The sequence below is a fragment of the Tamandua tetradactyla genome, chromosome 8 (genome assembly GCF_023851605.1).
Source record: "Tamandua tetradactyla isolate mTamTet1 chromosome 8, mTamTet1.pri, whole genome shotgun sequence".
Taxonomy (NCBI): Eukaryota; Metazoa; Chordata; class Mammalia; order Pilosa; family Myrmecophagidae; genus Tamandua; species Tamandua tetradactyla.
Window position 1 is genome coordinate 42,990,934 of NC_135334.1, and position 19,174 is coordinate 43,010,107.

At 33.8% G+C, this 19,174-nt stretch overlaps 1 protein-coding gene across 1 annotated transcript in view; it reads right to left on the reverse strand.

Moving 5' to 3' along the window:
* Positions 1-19,174, reverse strand: part of CNTN5 (contactin 5) — a 495,183-nt gene that overhangs the window by 459,992 nt on the left and 16,017 nt on the right. The window contains exons 3-4 of the mRNA XM_077114702.1: positions 4,619-4,742; positions 4,314-4,489 (exon numbers count right to left, since the gene is read on the reverse strand). Of these exons, the coding sequence (XP_076970817.1) occupies positions 4,314-4,489; positions 4,619-4,742 (300 nt within the window). The remainder of the gene's footprint in view (positions 1-4,313; positions 4,490-4,618; positions 4,743-19,174) is intronic.

Consider the following 19,174-nt stretch of genomic DNA (forward strand, 5'->3'; position numbering starts at 1 on the left):
TATGCAGTCTGCCTGCTCCCCTTCATCTGCCTGTCTTTCCTTACTGCTTACCCCTCTTTACCCTATAAAAGGAAAGCCTTTTTATATTTGATTTTGAGGCACTTGTAGATTTCTCAGATTGGAGTGTTCACCATATTCAATTGTCTTTTACAATCAAATTTCTTCTCTGCTAGGTCTGCATTTGGTTTAATTTGATAATACTTTGGGTGACAAGATGACAAGTGAATAGAAACAAAACTGTAAAATGTGATATTAACTTTGCTTTACATTTACTTAACTTTTCCACACTCTAGATATAAATCTTATGATTGCTAAATTGCCAAGAGAAAAGGCGCTGACACTCAGTGCCTTATTACATTTTTCTCCAAAAGCCAGCTATCAGCTTTTGATAATGGCCATAATCATTTTTGTCATGTAACAAAGTGTCAAAAATAAGAAAATAAAAAGCAAACAAAAAGCTTGGAAAATGAGCTTTCCAGGTCCTAAACTTAGAGCACCAATAAGAAAGCAAAGTCTGAAAAAAAAAAGGCTTATTAAAAGAGAAAATATTAGAAGAAAAACACACCAAAATTACTAAAACTCCCTAAATTCCAGTTCTAGAGAAAAGATTCAATGTAAGTTAAATTTTCATGAAGAAAATTAGGTAAGTGGTTTATTAATGAAACTTGAAAAATAAGAAGAAATACACATCGTGAATTACAAATTTAGTTTTGTTATTTTGTTGTGTTAATGAATGTGTTAACAAATCTGTTGTAAAATGATGGTTAATGAAGCATATAAGGATGATTCAAAAGATTAACATATAATTAAAATCTGGAAGTGGAGGTGAAAATTAAATTGTGCATGTCATAAAGGGAATACAGTACAATTTTTAGTAGAATAAGAAAAGATTGAGTACCATTAGAGTTAAAGTGAAAGTATCATCAGTAAAATGGCTCTACATTTTGCAACATAACAGCTCATATATTGGTTAGGAGGACCAAATGAGTTGATGCATTTAAAGCACTTAGAACGTTCTCTGGCAGAGAAAAAAATCACTCAATTAACATAAGCTGCGAATTTGGGCTTCAGACCTTAAAAAAAGCTGTGTGTGTGTTATTAAATCTTGGTCACTAAAGTGCTTTAGCAATACGATCATCCTGCCCACCATGGAACTAATCTGGAACAATCTGATACATATGTCTAGTGCCGAAATTTTAGTCTCGATAATATTAGAGTCAATGGAAGTAGCGGAATCTATGCTTTGGTAGAAGCCAGGGATCGGGGGTAGGGGGTGTCAAAATGCTATAAATGGAAAGCTAGATCATTTTAAACTGTATTTCTGTTTTAATAATTAAAGGACAAAAAACCGTAGCACTAAAAGATTTTCAATAGTCAAATTGTGAGAATTATTACATGTATATGAATAAGTTGATTTTGTAAAAGGCCTCTAGACCCTAATGATACTCAAAACTCAAAAATTTAAAGTGTATAAATACACACACATAGGTAATTTTCATGCAAAAGAAGATGACCATAATAGGATATGCTTAAATTTCATTAACTTTAATAAACATGGGATAGGTTGTATATGGGTCACCTGACCCTCCTATTAAATATGGTCTATTTATAAAATACAGATTAGTCCTTTTATCTATGAATATAATGAGGGGAAACCCATTTTACACTGGCCAGTAAGTCCTTGATCAGATCACTTCAATCAAAGATATTGTATTTCAATAGGCAAAAGAGCCTGTTAAAGTTATAGATTTTAAAAATGTCATTGATATAACAAAAAATAAATGTTTCAGCCTGTTAAATGGAACTCACATCTGAAAGGAGTAACAAAATATCAGTTTTTTTGATAACTCACAAACTGACTTTAGATTGGGCAATATATTCTTCCTTCTTAACAAATAACAGAAAGTAATATTATCACTAGCAAGGTTTAGATAAATAGAGTATCTGATAAAGTTACAATATAATATATGCGAAAATTAAAAGTAAAAAAAGACAAAAAAACCCCTAAAAGTTACTGAAAGTAAATAAAGCATAAAATATGCTTCATAAGTAAATATGATACAAAATTTATTAATAAAAGGTTTCGTAATCATTTTGATAATTTGTAAAAATTGTCTAATTTTAGGACATTTGAAACATTTAAGAGACTCATGTACTAGACTTGAATATTTAATATTGTTTAAGAAAATTTGATTATATTTGTTTTAATAATTATTTAAATTTAATAAATAAAATTATTTTGAAATATTCATATAAGGAGTATTTACATTTGTAGATAAATAGTGGCTGATGAATATACAGGATAGGTAATTTCAGCTTTAAAATGGATGTAGTAGTGAGTATTCCTCTGTCTCTATAAAACCCTTTAGACATTAAACATTTTATTAACAAGAGTGAGTGAGTCTATTTATAAATAGACTTTATAAATAAGACTATTTATGAGGCTAGATAAAAGAAAATCATGATGTAATGGAAGTTTGCCATCATGTGTTCTCATCTCAATTTACCTTTGATTTCTTTCACTTTCAGAAACCCCTTTTCTATTTTTTTGTCTCTACTTCCTACTTCATTTCCTCTTTCTAATCCCAAATTCTGCCCTGGCTCCCATTAGGTTATAATAGAAAGCAAATTGATTAAGTTTTTATCTGGTCTTTCTACACCTATGCTTGCATTTTCTTTCAAAGGTCATCTTTAAAAAAAAGAGACAGTAATAAATCTAAAGGATTTAATATCTTATAGTATAAATTTAGCTGTAATAGTATATAGATAGAGGAATTTTGAGGCAGAAGTGATGTTCTCTATGTAATATGTAAGCTCACCTAGTACCAAAAACATGGTATTTGTTTTCCCTTAAATCAGCAGTGACAGCAAATTATGCCAACTTCTTTTTTTGCTCTATTTACTAGAAGACCACTAGTTTCTTTAGGGCTGTGCCTGCTGCAGGGTTCCTGAAGAGATGAATCACAGCCATCAAAAATTCACCCCCACCTGAGCAAGCAAACTGGCACCAAAAATGACCTTAACTTAGTTGAAAATAACATGTGCTTTGTTTTTAACTTAAACACTGTGCATAATGTGGGCTTGGATCAGATAATATAGACCAAACAATAAGGTATAAATCACGTTCCTTTTGTATATCACATTCTCTGGATTTGCTGTATCTGTCTTATAAAGTCTGCTCTGTTGAACAGAGTAGAGATAAGCCATTTATTTAGTTTGTTTTAAGTTACTGTGTTAACATGTATAAGGAAATGTGTTAGGTTCTGTGTTATACCATATACTATTTTCTTAATTATAAGAAGTTTATTTAGGCTTCTTTAATGGCATATTTGTGCCTTTCTGAACTCCTTAGCCAAAGGTATTTTAAAAATAATATTTTAATATTTCTAATACCTAGCTTGATATTCTCCAAACTGTACTAATTATACTTCATTTATTCCTTTTTTTCTCCCTCATACTTCTATAATCGGGTGTCTAGATTCTGGGTTAATTATAAAGGATATATGGAGAAAAAACAATTATTACATTCTTCAGGGTATAATTTTAACTAAAAGTCACTTCATAATAAATTACAAAGCCAATGGATTATTAACACAAAGATTCCTGGACCTTCTATTGTTTTTAGATTGTAATCCTCCATAATTTAAATTCAAATAGGATTAACTACTAAGACATAATACTAAATATTTTTTCACCTTGTAGCCTATCCTCTATTTGGTGTAAGTCTTCATCATAACTCAAATAATTTTAAGTGATTGTAAGAAGCCAATAAATTTAGTTAGAATATACGGTGTCTTTTAGAAAATGTATATATTCTAGCTTATATATACATATATGCAACACACACATATATAACTATATATAACTATATATATAAAAGCAATCTTTCTTCCTATACAAAAATTGGGACACCTGGGAATTTCAGAGCTTGGAATATTAGCATTTTGGAGGTATTTATCTGGTCACAGAGTATAAGCAGAACTTTTGGGATATAATATCTTATGTCCTCAAGAATCTACAGCAAATGACTGTGATAAATAGTTGAAGAATGAAAGCAAATATTTTAAAACGCTGACAGGGAGAATCAAATTATCTTATTTTTATTAGAATTCTAAAGATATTTCAATTCTAAAACCTTATCTGCTCTCAGGAATAGGATTTTAACTACCAGATTTGTACAACCGGTTTCTTTAGAAGACGGTAAACATTTCAGGGAATTTCAAAATATCCCTGAAGACCATTTTTTTTTTGCATAGTTCTAAAGTATGTTCGAATTTATATATACGGAATATATATAAATTTACTTTACTCACAGGCAAACTGAAGTATGGCTTCTCTGCTCAGAATACTTCCAAACTTGTTGGTTGCTAAACACTGATAGTGACCAGAATCCTTTACTTCACTTGGGTTGCTTATAATGAAGGTGCCGTCTATCAAACTGTAGCGATAATCACTTTCCAAATCTATTTCTGTTCCATTTCGGAGCCATCTTAGGGAAAATCAGAAGACAAATATGCAAAAATTACTTGAGACATTATAATACTCCTTCGGAGTGTCAAAATGTTATTCAAGGGAATTTTTTAAGGCTTAAGAGAAGTGATTAATAGTGAATTTCTACCTGTAACTGGGAATCGGGTTGCTGCGAACTTCACAGTTCAGTGCTACTTTCTTCTCGTCAGAATCAGTCGGGAAAATGACGTCATCTGGTTCTTGCACAAACACAGGCCCATAGTCCACACTTTCTGTAAGGACAAAAAAGGATACAATTAAAAACTCCCCCACTTATCAAGGGATTTTCTTTCTCCATTCCTTACATTTGAACTTTTTGCTTTTGTAATCAACAGACAAGTTATCAAATGAAAGGTGTCGCTAGCATAGGACGTTTCTTAATGAATTGCAGAAGACTAAATATACCTTTTTGTAATGGCCTCAAATTGCTCTGAAGCTTGTGATATACGTAATGGGAAAAAATGAACATCTCAGACACTTACAGTTTATGTTTTTTTAAAATATAAATTTTTGCTTTCATCCTCTAAAGCAGGGCTGAGGAAAATAGTATTTAGCATATGCATTATTTTAAAGCCCTCAAATTTTGCAAAACTCTTAGAACTTTAAAAATAATATTCAGAAAAGAAAAGGTAATAAATTAAAATTGTGTCACTGGGCGGGCCACGGTGGCTCAGCAGGCAGAGTTCTCGCCTGCCATGCCGGAGAACCGGGTTCGATTCCCGGTGCCTGCCCATGCAAAAAAGCAAGCAAACAAACAAAGAAACAAAAAATAAATAAAATTGTGTCAGTATTTGGGAGCTACAGATGTCAAAATGTTGGTTCTCATGTAGATCTTCATGTATTCCTCCCTTTGCTAATTCAGTCAAGCACATTTACTTAGTGTTAAAAGTGCTGGAGGGTAAGGAAAAATGATGTCATGCAAGAATATATAAGAAATACTCCCTTTCCTTAAGGTGCTGATATTTTCATGGAAGAGTTCAGATATGCCTTCCACATAAAGTAAAAACTATATCACATTAAGTGATCAACAAGTAGTGTGCTGGTTTGAAAGGATGCATGCACCCTAGAAAAGCCATGTTTTAATACTAATCCTATTTTGTAAAGGCAGTCATTTCTTCTAATCCCTATTCAGTATTGTATATTTGAAACTGTAATTAGATAATCTCCCTGGAGATGTGATTTAATCAAGAGTGGTTGTTAAACTGGAATAGGTGGAGGCGTGTCTTGCCCCATTTGGGTGGGTCTTGATTAGTTTCTGGAATCCTATAAAAGAGGAAACATTTTGGAGAATGAGAGAGATTCAGAGAGAGGAGAGCAGAAGACACAGCCATGAGAAGCAGAGACCACCAGCCAGAGACCTTTGGAGATGAAGAAGGAAAATGACTCCCAGAGAGCTTCATGAAACAGGAAGCCAGGAGAGAAGGCTTGCATATTATGATGCCATGTTCACCATGTGCCCTTCCAGCTGAGAGAGAAACCCTGACCGTGTTTGCCATGTGCCTTCTCATTTGAGAGAGAAACCCTGAACTTCACTGGCCTTCTTGAACCAAGGTATCTTTCCCTGGATGCCTTTGAGTGGACATTTCTATAGACTTGTTTTAATTGGGACTTTTTCTAGGTCTTAGAACTGTAAACTAGCAATTTATTAAATTCCCCTTTTTAAAAGCCATTCCATTTCAGGTAGATTGCATTTTGGCAGCTAGCAAACTAGAACAAGCAGATAAAGTAAATTAGAACAGAAGAGAAAAAGCATGAATGGGAGGGCAAAAAGAAAGAACACTGTAACTTGAGTGTCTACTACATGCCAGGCTTTAGATTTTGTCTCATTTAATCAATCAAGACTCAGAAATCTTATGACAATGTAGTTTGAAACTAATGAAAATTTCATGGAAAAAGTGGAAATAGAAATGGATCTCAAATGTTGGCTTGGATGTGAATAGTTTGGGGTCGATGCTGCTAGGGAAATGATGAGTAAATATGCTGGTGGGAATATAAGAAAGGCACGTTAGCCAGTGGTTATGTAAGAGTTTTCAGAATCATGTGCCCTGTGGCTAGTCCCTAAAGCATTCTGGATTGTAAATTTTGAGGAAAAATAAAACTTTTTGCTTTATTTTTATTAGTCATGAATTTGATTACATAATAGCCTTGGTTAGATCAGGGTTTCTCAACCTTGGCACTACTGACATTTGGAATCAGCTAATTGTTGGGGCCTGCCCAGTGCGCTGCGGGGCGTTTGGCAGCATCCTTGAGCTCTACTCACTAGATGGCAGTGGTACCAAGGCCTGATCATGAAAAATGTCTCTTGACATTGGCAAAATCACCTCCACTGAGAAGCACTGACTTAGATAAATGAAGAGAGATTTCAGGAAAGATATATTGTCAAGGTCTATACTAAACAGTTGGAAGATTACATCGTCCACAGAAAACCACAAGAAAATATCAGGAAAGAAACGCAAGAATAAAGGTCCAAGGACATTTATGTTTAAAAAAAGTATTGCTGACAAAGATGTGCATCTCCATATTTAGAAGAATAGATCTGAGTAAGCTGATTTGCTTTCTTTAGAATATATTCTCTTGCTCTTCTTTGGTACAAAGAAAAGCAAAAGGGTTCACGAAACTCCAAATATCCAACCAAACAAAATTGAAGACTCACAATGGCTGCTAATGATTTTGGACATGTACTCCTTAATGATATTTTCTGAAAGTCTTAAATAATCGAGGACTCTCAAACTAAAAAATATTTATAATAGCAAAATAATTAAAATGTGTTCCTCTATATCACATTATGTTGCTGCCACTAGAAACTCCTGTTCACAAGGAAAAGAAAATAAATAAATAAGAGACTTGATGAGTAACTAGAGCAAAGTACTGTCAAAATTTCGTATTTGTTGTTTCATCATATTGATTGGATAAAAATTTGGAAAAGCACATAAAATCAAACTCAATTAGAATTAAGCTGCACAATCAATGATTAAAGAATTCCTTCATATCTTGACCTGCTGAAAAGAATGATTTGAATTAATACTATAAATGCATACGGTATACAAAATTAACATTTAATGAGTAACTTTTATATAATAGAAAACCTGCAAATATTAGAGCCAGATACACTTGTATTCAAATTCTAATACTATCATTTGCTCACCTTGGACCAATTATTTTGAAACTCTGCTGCTTCATTTACTAGAGTTAATAATAATAACTAATATTCATTTGAAGTATAATTACTATATTCCAGACATTATGAGGAATAATTTGCAAGCAATAACTCAATCTCACTTAATTATCACAATCTTGTGCCTCAGATTCATCCTCCCATTCCTTATGGATGAGAAAACTGAAAATAATTAGCTAAATGTATATAACAAATAGATAGCAGACCTAGGGTATAAATCTAGGGCTGTTGGAATCTAGAACCTGATCATTGTTTCTACTACTACTACTACTGCTACTTATTGTTATTTATTATATTTATACTCTAACATTTATGAAGCACTTTTATATATATTATCATTTAATTGTAGGCACTCAGAATTAGAATTATTTCTAATTCATAGATGAAAACTTTCTGAGATTCTGCAAGAAGGCTGCCCCCAAATAATCCAGTACCTGGAAAAATAGCTTATTAAAACCTTGATTTACTGGTTTCAAATATCATGTTCTGAAAATTGTCCAAGCAGCATACGACTGAAAGAAATAAAAAGATTGTCATACATGGGGTATCTGGGAGGGGTAGAATCTGCTTAAATATGGAAAGGATATTAAGCAACTGAGGCGAACAATATGAATTCTATTATGACTGTCCATATATTCTAAGATATCTTTTTTGTTGCTCATTGTCACTCTCCAAAGCATCTTAGCCTTATTTAAGGACTCCATCATTATATCTGTTGCAGGTGAACTGAGGCCCCAACACAAATGGCCACAAAGAAAAATTAAAAAAAATAAAAGGAAAGTATTTAAAATGCCAAATTAGGCAATTCTGTTTTTTTTTTTTTCTTTTAAAAGTAAAAGTAATTGTAAGGGAAGTAAAAGCGCATGTGTCTAGATGGCACTTCCCAGTCCCCAACCAAGGGTAATCCATGATAATTCTATGTTTGAACAAGATTACTTTTTAAAGCTCCACATCAAGGAATCATTATTATAATCATACTTACAGAGATTATGTAATGCTTTCACCTCTAATAGCAAACTCCATCTACTGATAACAATGGTGCACTGTCTAAAGTAGTGCTCCTGCATTTTGCATTTTTTAACATAAAGGAATCTGTTAATGTATGGTGAGAGACTTCAAAACATGCATGCCACTGAAACATTGCAAATATCTTGGTCCAAATAATTCAAGATCTTTATTCAACCGAATAGAAACCTTTGAGACAAAAGGCAAATGCCATCACAGACGACGTTAATTTCTCCTAGGAGCAGTATTTTTGAGTGGGTGTGTTCATTATCAGAACTTTTATTAACAGACTGCTGGTTATCTGTAGTTGCTGAACCCACAATAGTAGAGTTATTGCCTGTGAAAATGTCAGAATCGTACCTCAAGAGGGTCTTTTCTTTGGAAGAGAATTGTTTCAATTTAGAAATGGTCCTTTGATTCTCTGCTAAGAATGATGGATTAGTGCACTTCCTCGCAACTCCTTCCAGCCTAACTCCTAAATTTTGTTTTGTTTGTTAGTCAGAGTTCACATAGTTTCTTACTCATAGTTCTTATTATTAGGATACTAAATACTCATGACTTGTGTCCTCACCACGGCTTTACAATTCTGTTTCTTATTTAAATTCATTATCTCTCAGTGAATTGTCAAATAGTTTGTTTTTTTCAGCTAAAAACTCATGCATGCTAGATTCCTTGCATCCTAACATGATAAAGAATATCTATTTGAAGTAATTAACACCACCAAACTATATTTGAAAGTGGCTAAAATGTAAAATTTTATGTTGTCAACATGTTACCAGAGTAAAAATTAAAAACAAAAACAACTGCACAACACAGAGTGAGCCCTAATGTAAAATATGGACTATAGTTAATAATATAATTATAATAATATTTGTTCACCAATTGTAATGAAGGTACTATACTAATGGAAAATGTTAAAAATAGGGAAAGCTGGGGGTGGGGTGGTTATGGGAATTCTGTACTTTATGGACGATTTTTCTGTAAAGCCACAACTACAATAAAACTAAATAAAAAGTAATTGGGCAGTGCAACAGTGGCTCAGTGGCAGAATTCTTGCCTGCCATGCCAGAGACCCAGGTTTGATTCCCAGAGCCTACCCATGCCAAAAAAAAAAAACATACAGCTTTGTAGACTTTTTAATTGAAAGACAACATTGTAGGCATTTTTCAACTCTTTAGTGACATTGTATATTACCGTAGTGAAGTACAGCCTGATTTTTCACACTTCTAAGTGACTGGACTTTATGCCCAGATGCCAACTGGACTCTTTCCTCAACCTTGGATTTCTATAATTGTGCTGGTTGTGATTTGGTGCTATCATTTTATGTTTTCCCTGGGACTCAGTAAAAGTCATTAAAATTTTATTTCAGGAATACTGCTTCTTCATTTGTTCTGTTCCCTTAATACCAATTAGACATACGTTGTCCTATTGCTTTATATTTTCTCTATCTTCTCCACAACAACTTTCGTAATCTTCATTCTTTTACTATTTGTTAGACTTCCTCAAGTCTGGTCCCTATGTTCCTATCTTTTCAGTCACCTCTCTATTACCTCCAATAAGGGTTCCATCTCTTTAAATAATTTATTTTTCTCTTTCATTTGTTTCCTGAGCTCTAATAGTTATGTATCATTTTCTGTTATCTTGCCATATTTGCATTGATTTCATGTATTCCTTCCTGGAAATATGTTGGGCAATTTGATGCCTGTAATACCTGAGCCAGCAAAGTCCTGTGTCTGCATTACCCTATTTTCTACCCAAGAAGGTGCTTAAGCCAAGCCTCTTGGTCATAATCCAGTAATTCCTAATTTTCTTGCCTCTTTCACCCTGTCTCATCTCCAGTTGTCCTCTCAACCAAAAATTTAACTTGTAAAAAAAGAAGTTATGATTTGGTAGAGTGGTTCCTTCTTGGTGCCTCATAAATGTCTGGCAATCCCCACTTCTTTATGGACTTCTATCAATGGATTTCTTTTACACTTATTAAAGAATGATCAAATAAACATTTCTTTACAAGGCTGTGATACCTACTTTTAGTGAAATTGATATTTGGCCTAAAGTTTGAGGGCAAAGATATATGTTTGTGGGATATGTCTTTACTCATTTTGGTTATGGCATTATTTTTTCCTTGTTTCAATGAAAGTAATATTTTTATGCATATTTTACATTTTTTCTTTTATTTTAATTGTATATCAAAATAGTGATATAAAGTAGAAATGGCTTTTATGCCATCTTTGACCTAATTTACTTTTCTTTATTCTTAGCAGCAGCTTTATCAATAGCCGTAGTTAATAAACATGTGCTCGGTATGGGGAGCACAAGAGAATGAGCATCACTGAAATCTTATTAGATAAATATTCTTTCTCACTAAAATCATCCATAATTTGACAAGTGTTTGGGAGACTATATAAATATTTAGAAAACTTAGCTAAATATTTTTTTGATAGGAAACAAAACAAAACAATTCTAAATTCTTTCTCTCTTGAATGTAATAGGATAATAACAATAATAAGAAAGTCCTTTGGGGTGGTTTTGAACAAATGTTCCCAAATTCCTCAATACTCCTCTCAAATGTTCTCTCCCACTGCATATGGGCTGAACATTGTGACTTATTTCTAAGAAATAGCAGAATGGATAGCATGTTATTTCCAATACCAGCTTATAAAGTGCTGTGATTCATTTCATTCATGGATGTTTGCTGTCTCTCTCTCTGTCTCTTTCTCTCTTTGACAACTCCATTTGAGGGTAGTCAGCTACCACGTCCTGGGAATACTCTTTCAGCCTAAGGAGTGGTAAACTTGGTGAAATGAAGTTCTGAGCAACAGCCAGCAAGAAACTGAGGGCTGCAAGCAACCACAGATTGTGTTTTTAAGTCGATTCTCACTCCATGAAGGCTTTAGATGAGAATGCAGCCAGCCAGCAGCTTCATTGTAACTTCATGGGAGGCCTTGAGCAGGAACCACCCAGCTACTGTCATCCCCAGATTCCAGACCCACGATAACTGTGAGGAATATATTTTTGTTATTTCAAGCTGCTAAATTCTGGTAATTTGTTAGATGGGAATACATAACTAACAAACCATTTTTCTCACCCTATATTACATATAAGAAAATGTGTTTGAGAGAAACTGCATTAATGGAATTGATGCACTTCCCTGGAAAAAGAAAACGTAAAAATGTCATTTACAAATACTGATACCTGGGAAAATGAAAACACTTGATTTAAATGTCATTGTAATGCTATATTATAATGCTATATCCTGGAATTATAAACCTTTAGAATGAGGTCATGATAAATTATTGTTTTATAATGGTTGCCTGAAAATAAAATTATTCAGTCTTTTAGTAACTAAACTACATAAGCATAGATCCTAAATAAGGACTGCTATTGTTTTTATCAGTTCTACTCCATAATAAATATATTTTAATAAAGATTTTACCATAATGAAATTGCTTGCACTTGAATAAGAATTTACAGAAACTGTCATTAAGAATAGAATATAAAGGTTCTAATAAGAATATCTTTTTTTCCACTAATAATATCTTATGGAAAATAAAAAATTCACTTAACCAAAATTATTGTTTTAACACTCAACTTTAACTTGCCAAAACAAAGCTTCTCTATATAAAGAATAGAACTAATCTTGAACCCTTTTAACCATTGATATGAGGAAATATTTGTTAAAAGCCTATTTATAGGTGATATTGAAATGATTAGCTACAGTGAAACTTGTACGTTATTATTGGTATAAGGTTATATTTGATAGGCTTTGTCTATACATGTATGGCAGGGACTGAGGAGATATGCACTAAATCCACTTCTCCTTCCTGGGAGAATAAAACAAAAATTTGTCACCTATCTTTGGGCTGGACTGGAGCCATGTGACATGAATCAGTACTGAAATGATGTTTGCCAATTTCAGGACAGGCCATAAAACACATGCCCAAATCCTCCATCTTTCTCTCCTCATTTGTCAACCAGCTGGAGATAAAAGAGCATAGGATGGTAGTTTGGCCCTATTAGGTATCAGAAGTATTACATGGAAAGAACCTGGATCCCAAACTCTCCATATGAAATGTGACTCATTGAAAACCAATTTGAATGTGATATGAATTAGAAATAAATACATATTATTTATTTATATATTTAAATAGTCAATTATAGATTTACAGAAAAATCATAAAAAGATACAGTATTCCCAAATGCACCCTTATTATTAGCATTTTGCATAGTGTGGTACCTTTGTTATAATTGATGAAAGAGTATTATAATTGTAGTCCATCATTTACAATAGGGCTCACTGTTGTACAGTCCTCTGTTTTATCTTTTACTTTTTATTCTAGTAATATAAATACCACCTAAAAATTCCCCTTCAAACGCGTTAATGTATATGATACGGTGCTATTAATTATACTCAAAATGTCCTGCTACCATTATCACTAATCATTTCCAAAATTTTATAATCAATCCAAATAGAAATTCTGTACAAATTAGGAATTAACTCCCCACACCCTTTCCTCAGCCCAGACCGCTGCTAACCTCTATTCTAGATGCTGACTCTCAGTTTGCTAATTTTAATTATTTCCTATCAGAGAGATGACACAACACTTGTCCTTTAGGGTCTGGCTTATTCTACTCAACAAAATGTCTTCAAGGTTGATCCATGTTGTCACATGACCCAGAATTTCCATTGTATAGATATATCACACTTCATTTTTTAATTTATTGGATGATGAACGGTTGGGTTGCATCCCTCTGTTGGCAATTCTGAATAATGCCACTATGAATATAGGTGCACAAATATCTTTTAAGTCTCTGCTTTCAATTCTTTTGGGTATATATTTAGATTGTAAGGTAATATAATTCTGTACTTAGCTTTCTGAGGAACCACCAAACTGTCCTCAATAGCAGCTGTAACATTTTACATTCCCACCAGCAATAAATGAATGTTCCTATTTCTCCACATCCTCTCCAACACTTGCAATTTTGTTTTTTTAAATAGTAGCCATTCTAGTGGGTGCAAAATGATATCTCCTGGCTTCGATTTACATTTCACTAATAGTAATGTTGAGCATCTTTTCATGTGCTTTCTAGCCATTTCTATCTTCTCTTTGGTACATGTCTGTTCAAATCTTTTGCATATTTTTAAATTGGGTTGTATTTTTGTTACTCAGTAGAATATTTTTATATATTCTGGACATTGAACCTTTATGAGATATGTGGTTGACAAATATTTTCTCTCATTAAGTAGATTGTCTTTTCACTTTCATTATAAAGTCCTTCGAAGAGCAAAAGTTCTTAATTTTGATGAATATTTGTCTATTTTTCTTTTACAGCTTGTGCTTTTGACATAAAGTCTAAGATACCATTGCCTACCACACATTCTTGAAAATACTCCACTATATTTTCTAGGAATTATGATCCTGGTACCTTTATTTAGGTCTTTGATCAACTTTTAATTAATTTTGTATAAGGTGTGAGATGGGGTCCCTCTTTCTTTCTTTGCATGTATATTTAGTTCTCCCAGAAACATTTCTCAGAAGAATTATTCTATCCAAGTTGAGTGGATTTGATAGCCTTGTTGAATACCAATTAGCGATAGATCTGAGGGTCTCATCTTGAATTATCAGTTTGATTCTATTGTTCATTATACCTATCTTTATGCCAGTACCACACTGTTTTGACCACTGTAACTTTGTAATATGTTTTAACATCAGGAAGTGTGAGTCCTCTGATTTCATTCTTCTTTTTCAAAATTATTTTAGTTATTCAGGGCCATTTACCCTTCCAAATAAATTTGAAAATCCGCTTTTCCATTTCTGCAAAATAGGCTGTTGGAATTTTGATTGGGATTGCATTGAAACTGTGCATCAATTTGGGAAGAATTATCATCTTAATTATATTTAGTCTTCCAAACTGTGAACATGGAATACCCTCCCATTTATATAGAACTTCTTTGATTTTGTTCAGCCAAATCTTGTAGTTTTCCATGTATAAGTTCTTTATATCCTTGGTTAAATTTATTCTCGGTATTTTATTCTTTTAGTTGCTATTGTAAATGAATTTTTTTCTTGATTTGCTCCTCATTTGCTCAATACTAGTGTATACAAACACTACTGATTTTTATGTGTTGATCTTGTATCCTGACACTGATGAATTCACTTATTAACTCTAGGAGCTTTGTTGTAAAATTTTTTTAAGTTTCTGTGTATAGGATCATGTCATCTGCAAATAGTAAAAGGTTTACTTTTTCCTTTCCAATTTGGATACACTTTATTTCTTTTTCTTGCCAAACTGCTCTAGCTAGAATTTCTAGCACAATGTTGAATAACAATAGTAAACATGGGCATCCTTTTCTTGTTCCATATTTTAGAGGGAAAGCTTTCTGTCTTTCCCAATTGAGTAAAATGTTAGCTGTGGGTTTTTCATGTATGGTTTTTATCATATTGAGGAATTTTCCTTCTATTCATTTTTTTCCAAGTGTTTTTATCAAGATAGGATGCTGAATTTTGTCAAATAATTTCTCTGTGTCAATCAAGATGATCACGTGATTTTCTCCCTTCATTTTGCCGATGTGGTATATGCCATTAATTAATTCTCTTCTGTTGAATCACCCTCACAAACATGGGATAAAACCCACCTGATCATGATGTCTAATTATTTTAATGTGCCACTGATTTTTGACTTGCATGTATTTTGTTAAGGATTGTGCATCTATATTTATTAGAGAAATTGGACTATAATTTTCTTTTCTTTAGTATCTTTTCCTGGCTTTGGTATAAGGGTGATGTTGGCTTCATAGAATGAATTAGGTAGTGTTCCCTCCTCTTCAATATTTTGAAGAGATTGTGCAGGATTGGTATTGATTCTTCTCAGAATGATGGTAGAATTCACCTGTGAAGCCATCTGGTCCTGGACTTTTCTTTTGTGGAAGGTTTTTTGATGACTGATTCAATCTCTAGTTGTAATTAGTCTATGAGGTCTTTAATTTCTTCTAGAGTAAGTTTAGGTCATTCATGTGTTTCCAGGAATTGCTCCATTTATTTTAAGTTGTTGGTATTTAGTGGTGGTATGATCTATTCCATTCCTGTTGAGTCAGTAATAATTCCCCCTCTCATTTCTGATTTTATTTATTTGTATTTTCTCTGTTTTTGTCAGTCTAGCTAAAGGTTTGTCGATTTTCTTGATTCTCTCAAAGAACCAACTTTTGGTTTGGTTAATTCTATTTTTGTTTTCACTCTCAATTTATTTCTTCACTGATCTTAATGATTTCTTTGCTTCTCCTTGCTTTGGAGTTAGTTTGCTGTTCTTTTTCTAGTTCCTCCAGGTATGCAGATAGGCCTTCAATTTTAACCCTTTCTTCTTTTGTAATGTATACATTTAAGTCTATACATTTCCCTCTCAGTGCTGCTTTCACTGCATCTCACATGTTTTGATATGTTGTGTTCTTGTTTTCAGTCATCTCAAGATATTTACTGATTGACTCACTGATTATTTAAGAGTGGGTTCTTTAACATCCATACCTTTGTGAATTTTCTAGTTCTCCACTTGGTATTGATTTCCAGCTTCATTATATTATGGTCTTATGACATAAATGTGTCCAAGAAGCACAACTTAATCCAAATAGACTAAATCCCTCTGGGACACCCATGACACATGTGTTTGTGCATTTTGTACTGTCATTCAATTCTGAAACTCTGCTCAATTTTTTCCATTCTGTGCTCTAATGTTCTTCTGTCTATGAAATTTCAGTTATCTTCTTTTCTAGTTTACCTCTTTCTTCTGTCCATTCAAATTCTGCTGTTGAATGCCTCTAGTGTATTTTTCAATTTTTTTTTTTTTTTGCATGGGCAGGCACTGGAAATCGAACCCGGTTCTCCAACATGGCAGGTGAGAACTCTGCCTGCTGAGCCACCATGGCCCACCCTATTTTTAAATATTTTTAATGAGATATCTTCACACATCATATAGTCTATCCAAAGTATACAATCAATGGATCACAATATCATTACATCTCTAGTGTATTTTTAATCTCTTTTATTGCCCCTTTCATCCCTATAACTTCTGTTATTTTTCAATTTCCAAATTTTTCTTTATGTACACCCTGTGTCTTCTCTACATGCTTTATATCTTTAGTCATATTTTCATTCATTTCCTTGAATTGATTTAGATTTGTTTGTACATCTTTTATTAGTAGTTCCAAATCCTGTAACTCCTCCAAAGATTTAATCATTTCCTTTGACAGGGCCATATTTTCCTGTTTCTTCACATAACTTATAATATTTTGCTGATATCTAGGTATGTGATTATCTTGAATATTTACTCTGACGGTCAGCTTCTCTCTCTTGCCTAGGGTTTTATTGTTGTTTAGCTTTGTGTTAGGGCTCTTCTTTGATGATTGGTCCAACTTATTCTGGACCTTTAGAATGGTGATGCTTAACTGTTTTTCTCAGATCTTCTCCTGATTCTTGCCCTGGACATGCAAACCAATTTTTTAGATTGCACTATTTCTGCAATTGTTTCACCCCCAGGGGAAAGCTTCCTTTCTTCTATTCCTTCTCTGGAAATCTTTATCTGTTCTGTTTGCTTTTCTGCAGAATTTTCTACCCAGCTTCTATGATTTGACTAAATTCTCTCTCTCACTAAGTGCAACCTTATTCCTCACACTTTTCAATTCTGGGATGTGTCCTGTCTTACGGAAGTTTAGTCCCCTCCCACATTTTTTACAGGGAGGCTTTTCTGCCTCCAATTTCTTCCCCATTACAGCATCCTTGGATGGCATAATCTAGAAGGGTGAGCCAATCTAGAAGATCTGTTCTGCATTTAGGTGGTTCAGCAAATAGAGACTGGAATGACTGAACACACCTCTTGCCAATAGTTCTGTCATGGTCTCTCTCCTCCTCTTTGTCTTTTGTGTCCCTTTTTCATGTGGCACTTCTCAGTAACTTGTGCTCTGCCCTGGGCCTCTGTAGACTTGTGGCCCTGTGCCGACACAGGTATGGAGTTCTAACTCACTGCTCTGAGTGGCTCTATAGACTGTATCCACGTCGGGAGGGTCTGGACTATGCTGCCTCTGTGCAACTCTCAAGCTCCACATGGCCAAGTGGGCAGAGGTGTTCAGACTGGTGGCTCTAGGAAGAAAATCTCCTACTTGCTTTTGGAGATTAATCCTCTTTCTCCTTAGATTCAGCATTTGCAGAGTCCTTCTCCAGTGTCTATCATCTTCCAGAGTTCTCAGCAAGTAGGATTTGTCCTATTAAGTTGATTCTGAAGGAATAGTTTTCTGGGGGATGTCTTACATCACCATTTGATGATGTCTCCCCCCCCAATGCATATTGCTTTGAGAGACTGATTATTACAGTATCAAAATTTCTCATCCCACATAATACTAATATTCGAAAGCAAACTCATTTTCAAATTACAGAAAAATTTGTAAGATGATTAGGAGGTAATGTTCATCATTAGATGAAAGGGCCCTGATTATTTTCTTCTTCTCTAGTTCGCACCTCTTGATTGCTACCTAGGTGACGTGTATTCATAGGCATAGGTCCATGACAGGAGATACTCAACAAGTCAACCTTATATCTAATTTGACCAGTTATAGTGCCAAGTTTTCATAACTTGTTTTCTACCATTTTTCATCCTTGTACTCCAATACTTCTTCATATGCCTAAGTTCTAAAAATGGGCTTGCAACCTATGTCTCTATTCCTAGCTTCTATTTTATTAGGTCCAATGCTATTAAGTAGACATTTATATTATATGGGGAAAAAAAAGAATGAAAATAAAAAAACAAAACAGAACAAAAAAATATTATATGGATGTAGTGGTTCTTGTCCCATATTCTCATGTAAATGAATTTTGCTTTAGAATAATTTAATGAAGAATCTGCCTCCATTTTTTAATGTTTGATGAATAACAGCCTTCAGGCTCTACCAGTTCTCTTTTCCTTTTTGCCTCATGGCAAGTTGATAAGAAAACCAGGTTCTCCCTCCCTTGGTTCTGGGACAGAAGTTTTACATAGGATCCTCACTCCAGCCCATCCTCCTAACCACAATACAAAGTCACTCACCCTTCCTTTAGTTAAGCCACTCTCCAATTGGCTTGGGAACCTATCCTGTCTCAGAGTGCCTCATGATTTCAGTAATAAATCTTTTCATGTAGTATATGTACGGCATCATCAAGATTAACATCTGAACTACTTTGGGGTAGTAAGAGTATTGTCATCCATGGGACAAACGCATAGCAGATAAGGGTTCAACCATCTGGGTGAAGGACAAGGTTCTTCTGAGGCAAATAATTTTTAAGAGGGGTTTACATTCATGAAAGCTATAGATCTTCATCAGTAAACTACAAGATGGACAGCAGGTCTTAGACAATGGATATGCCTGAATTTCTCTATATAGTTTTCTCTTAGCTTCACATCAGGAAATAAGATATGCTTTGGGGATTATTCCAATTATTGGGCAAGCTGGCCTTGACTATAGAGACA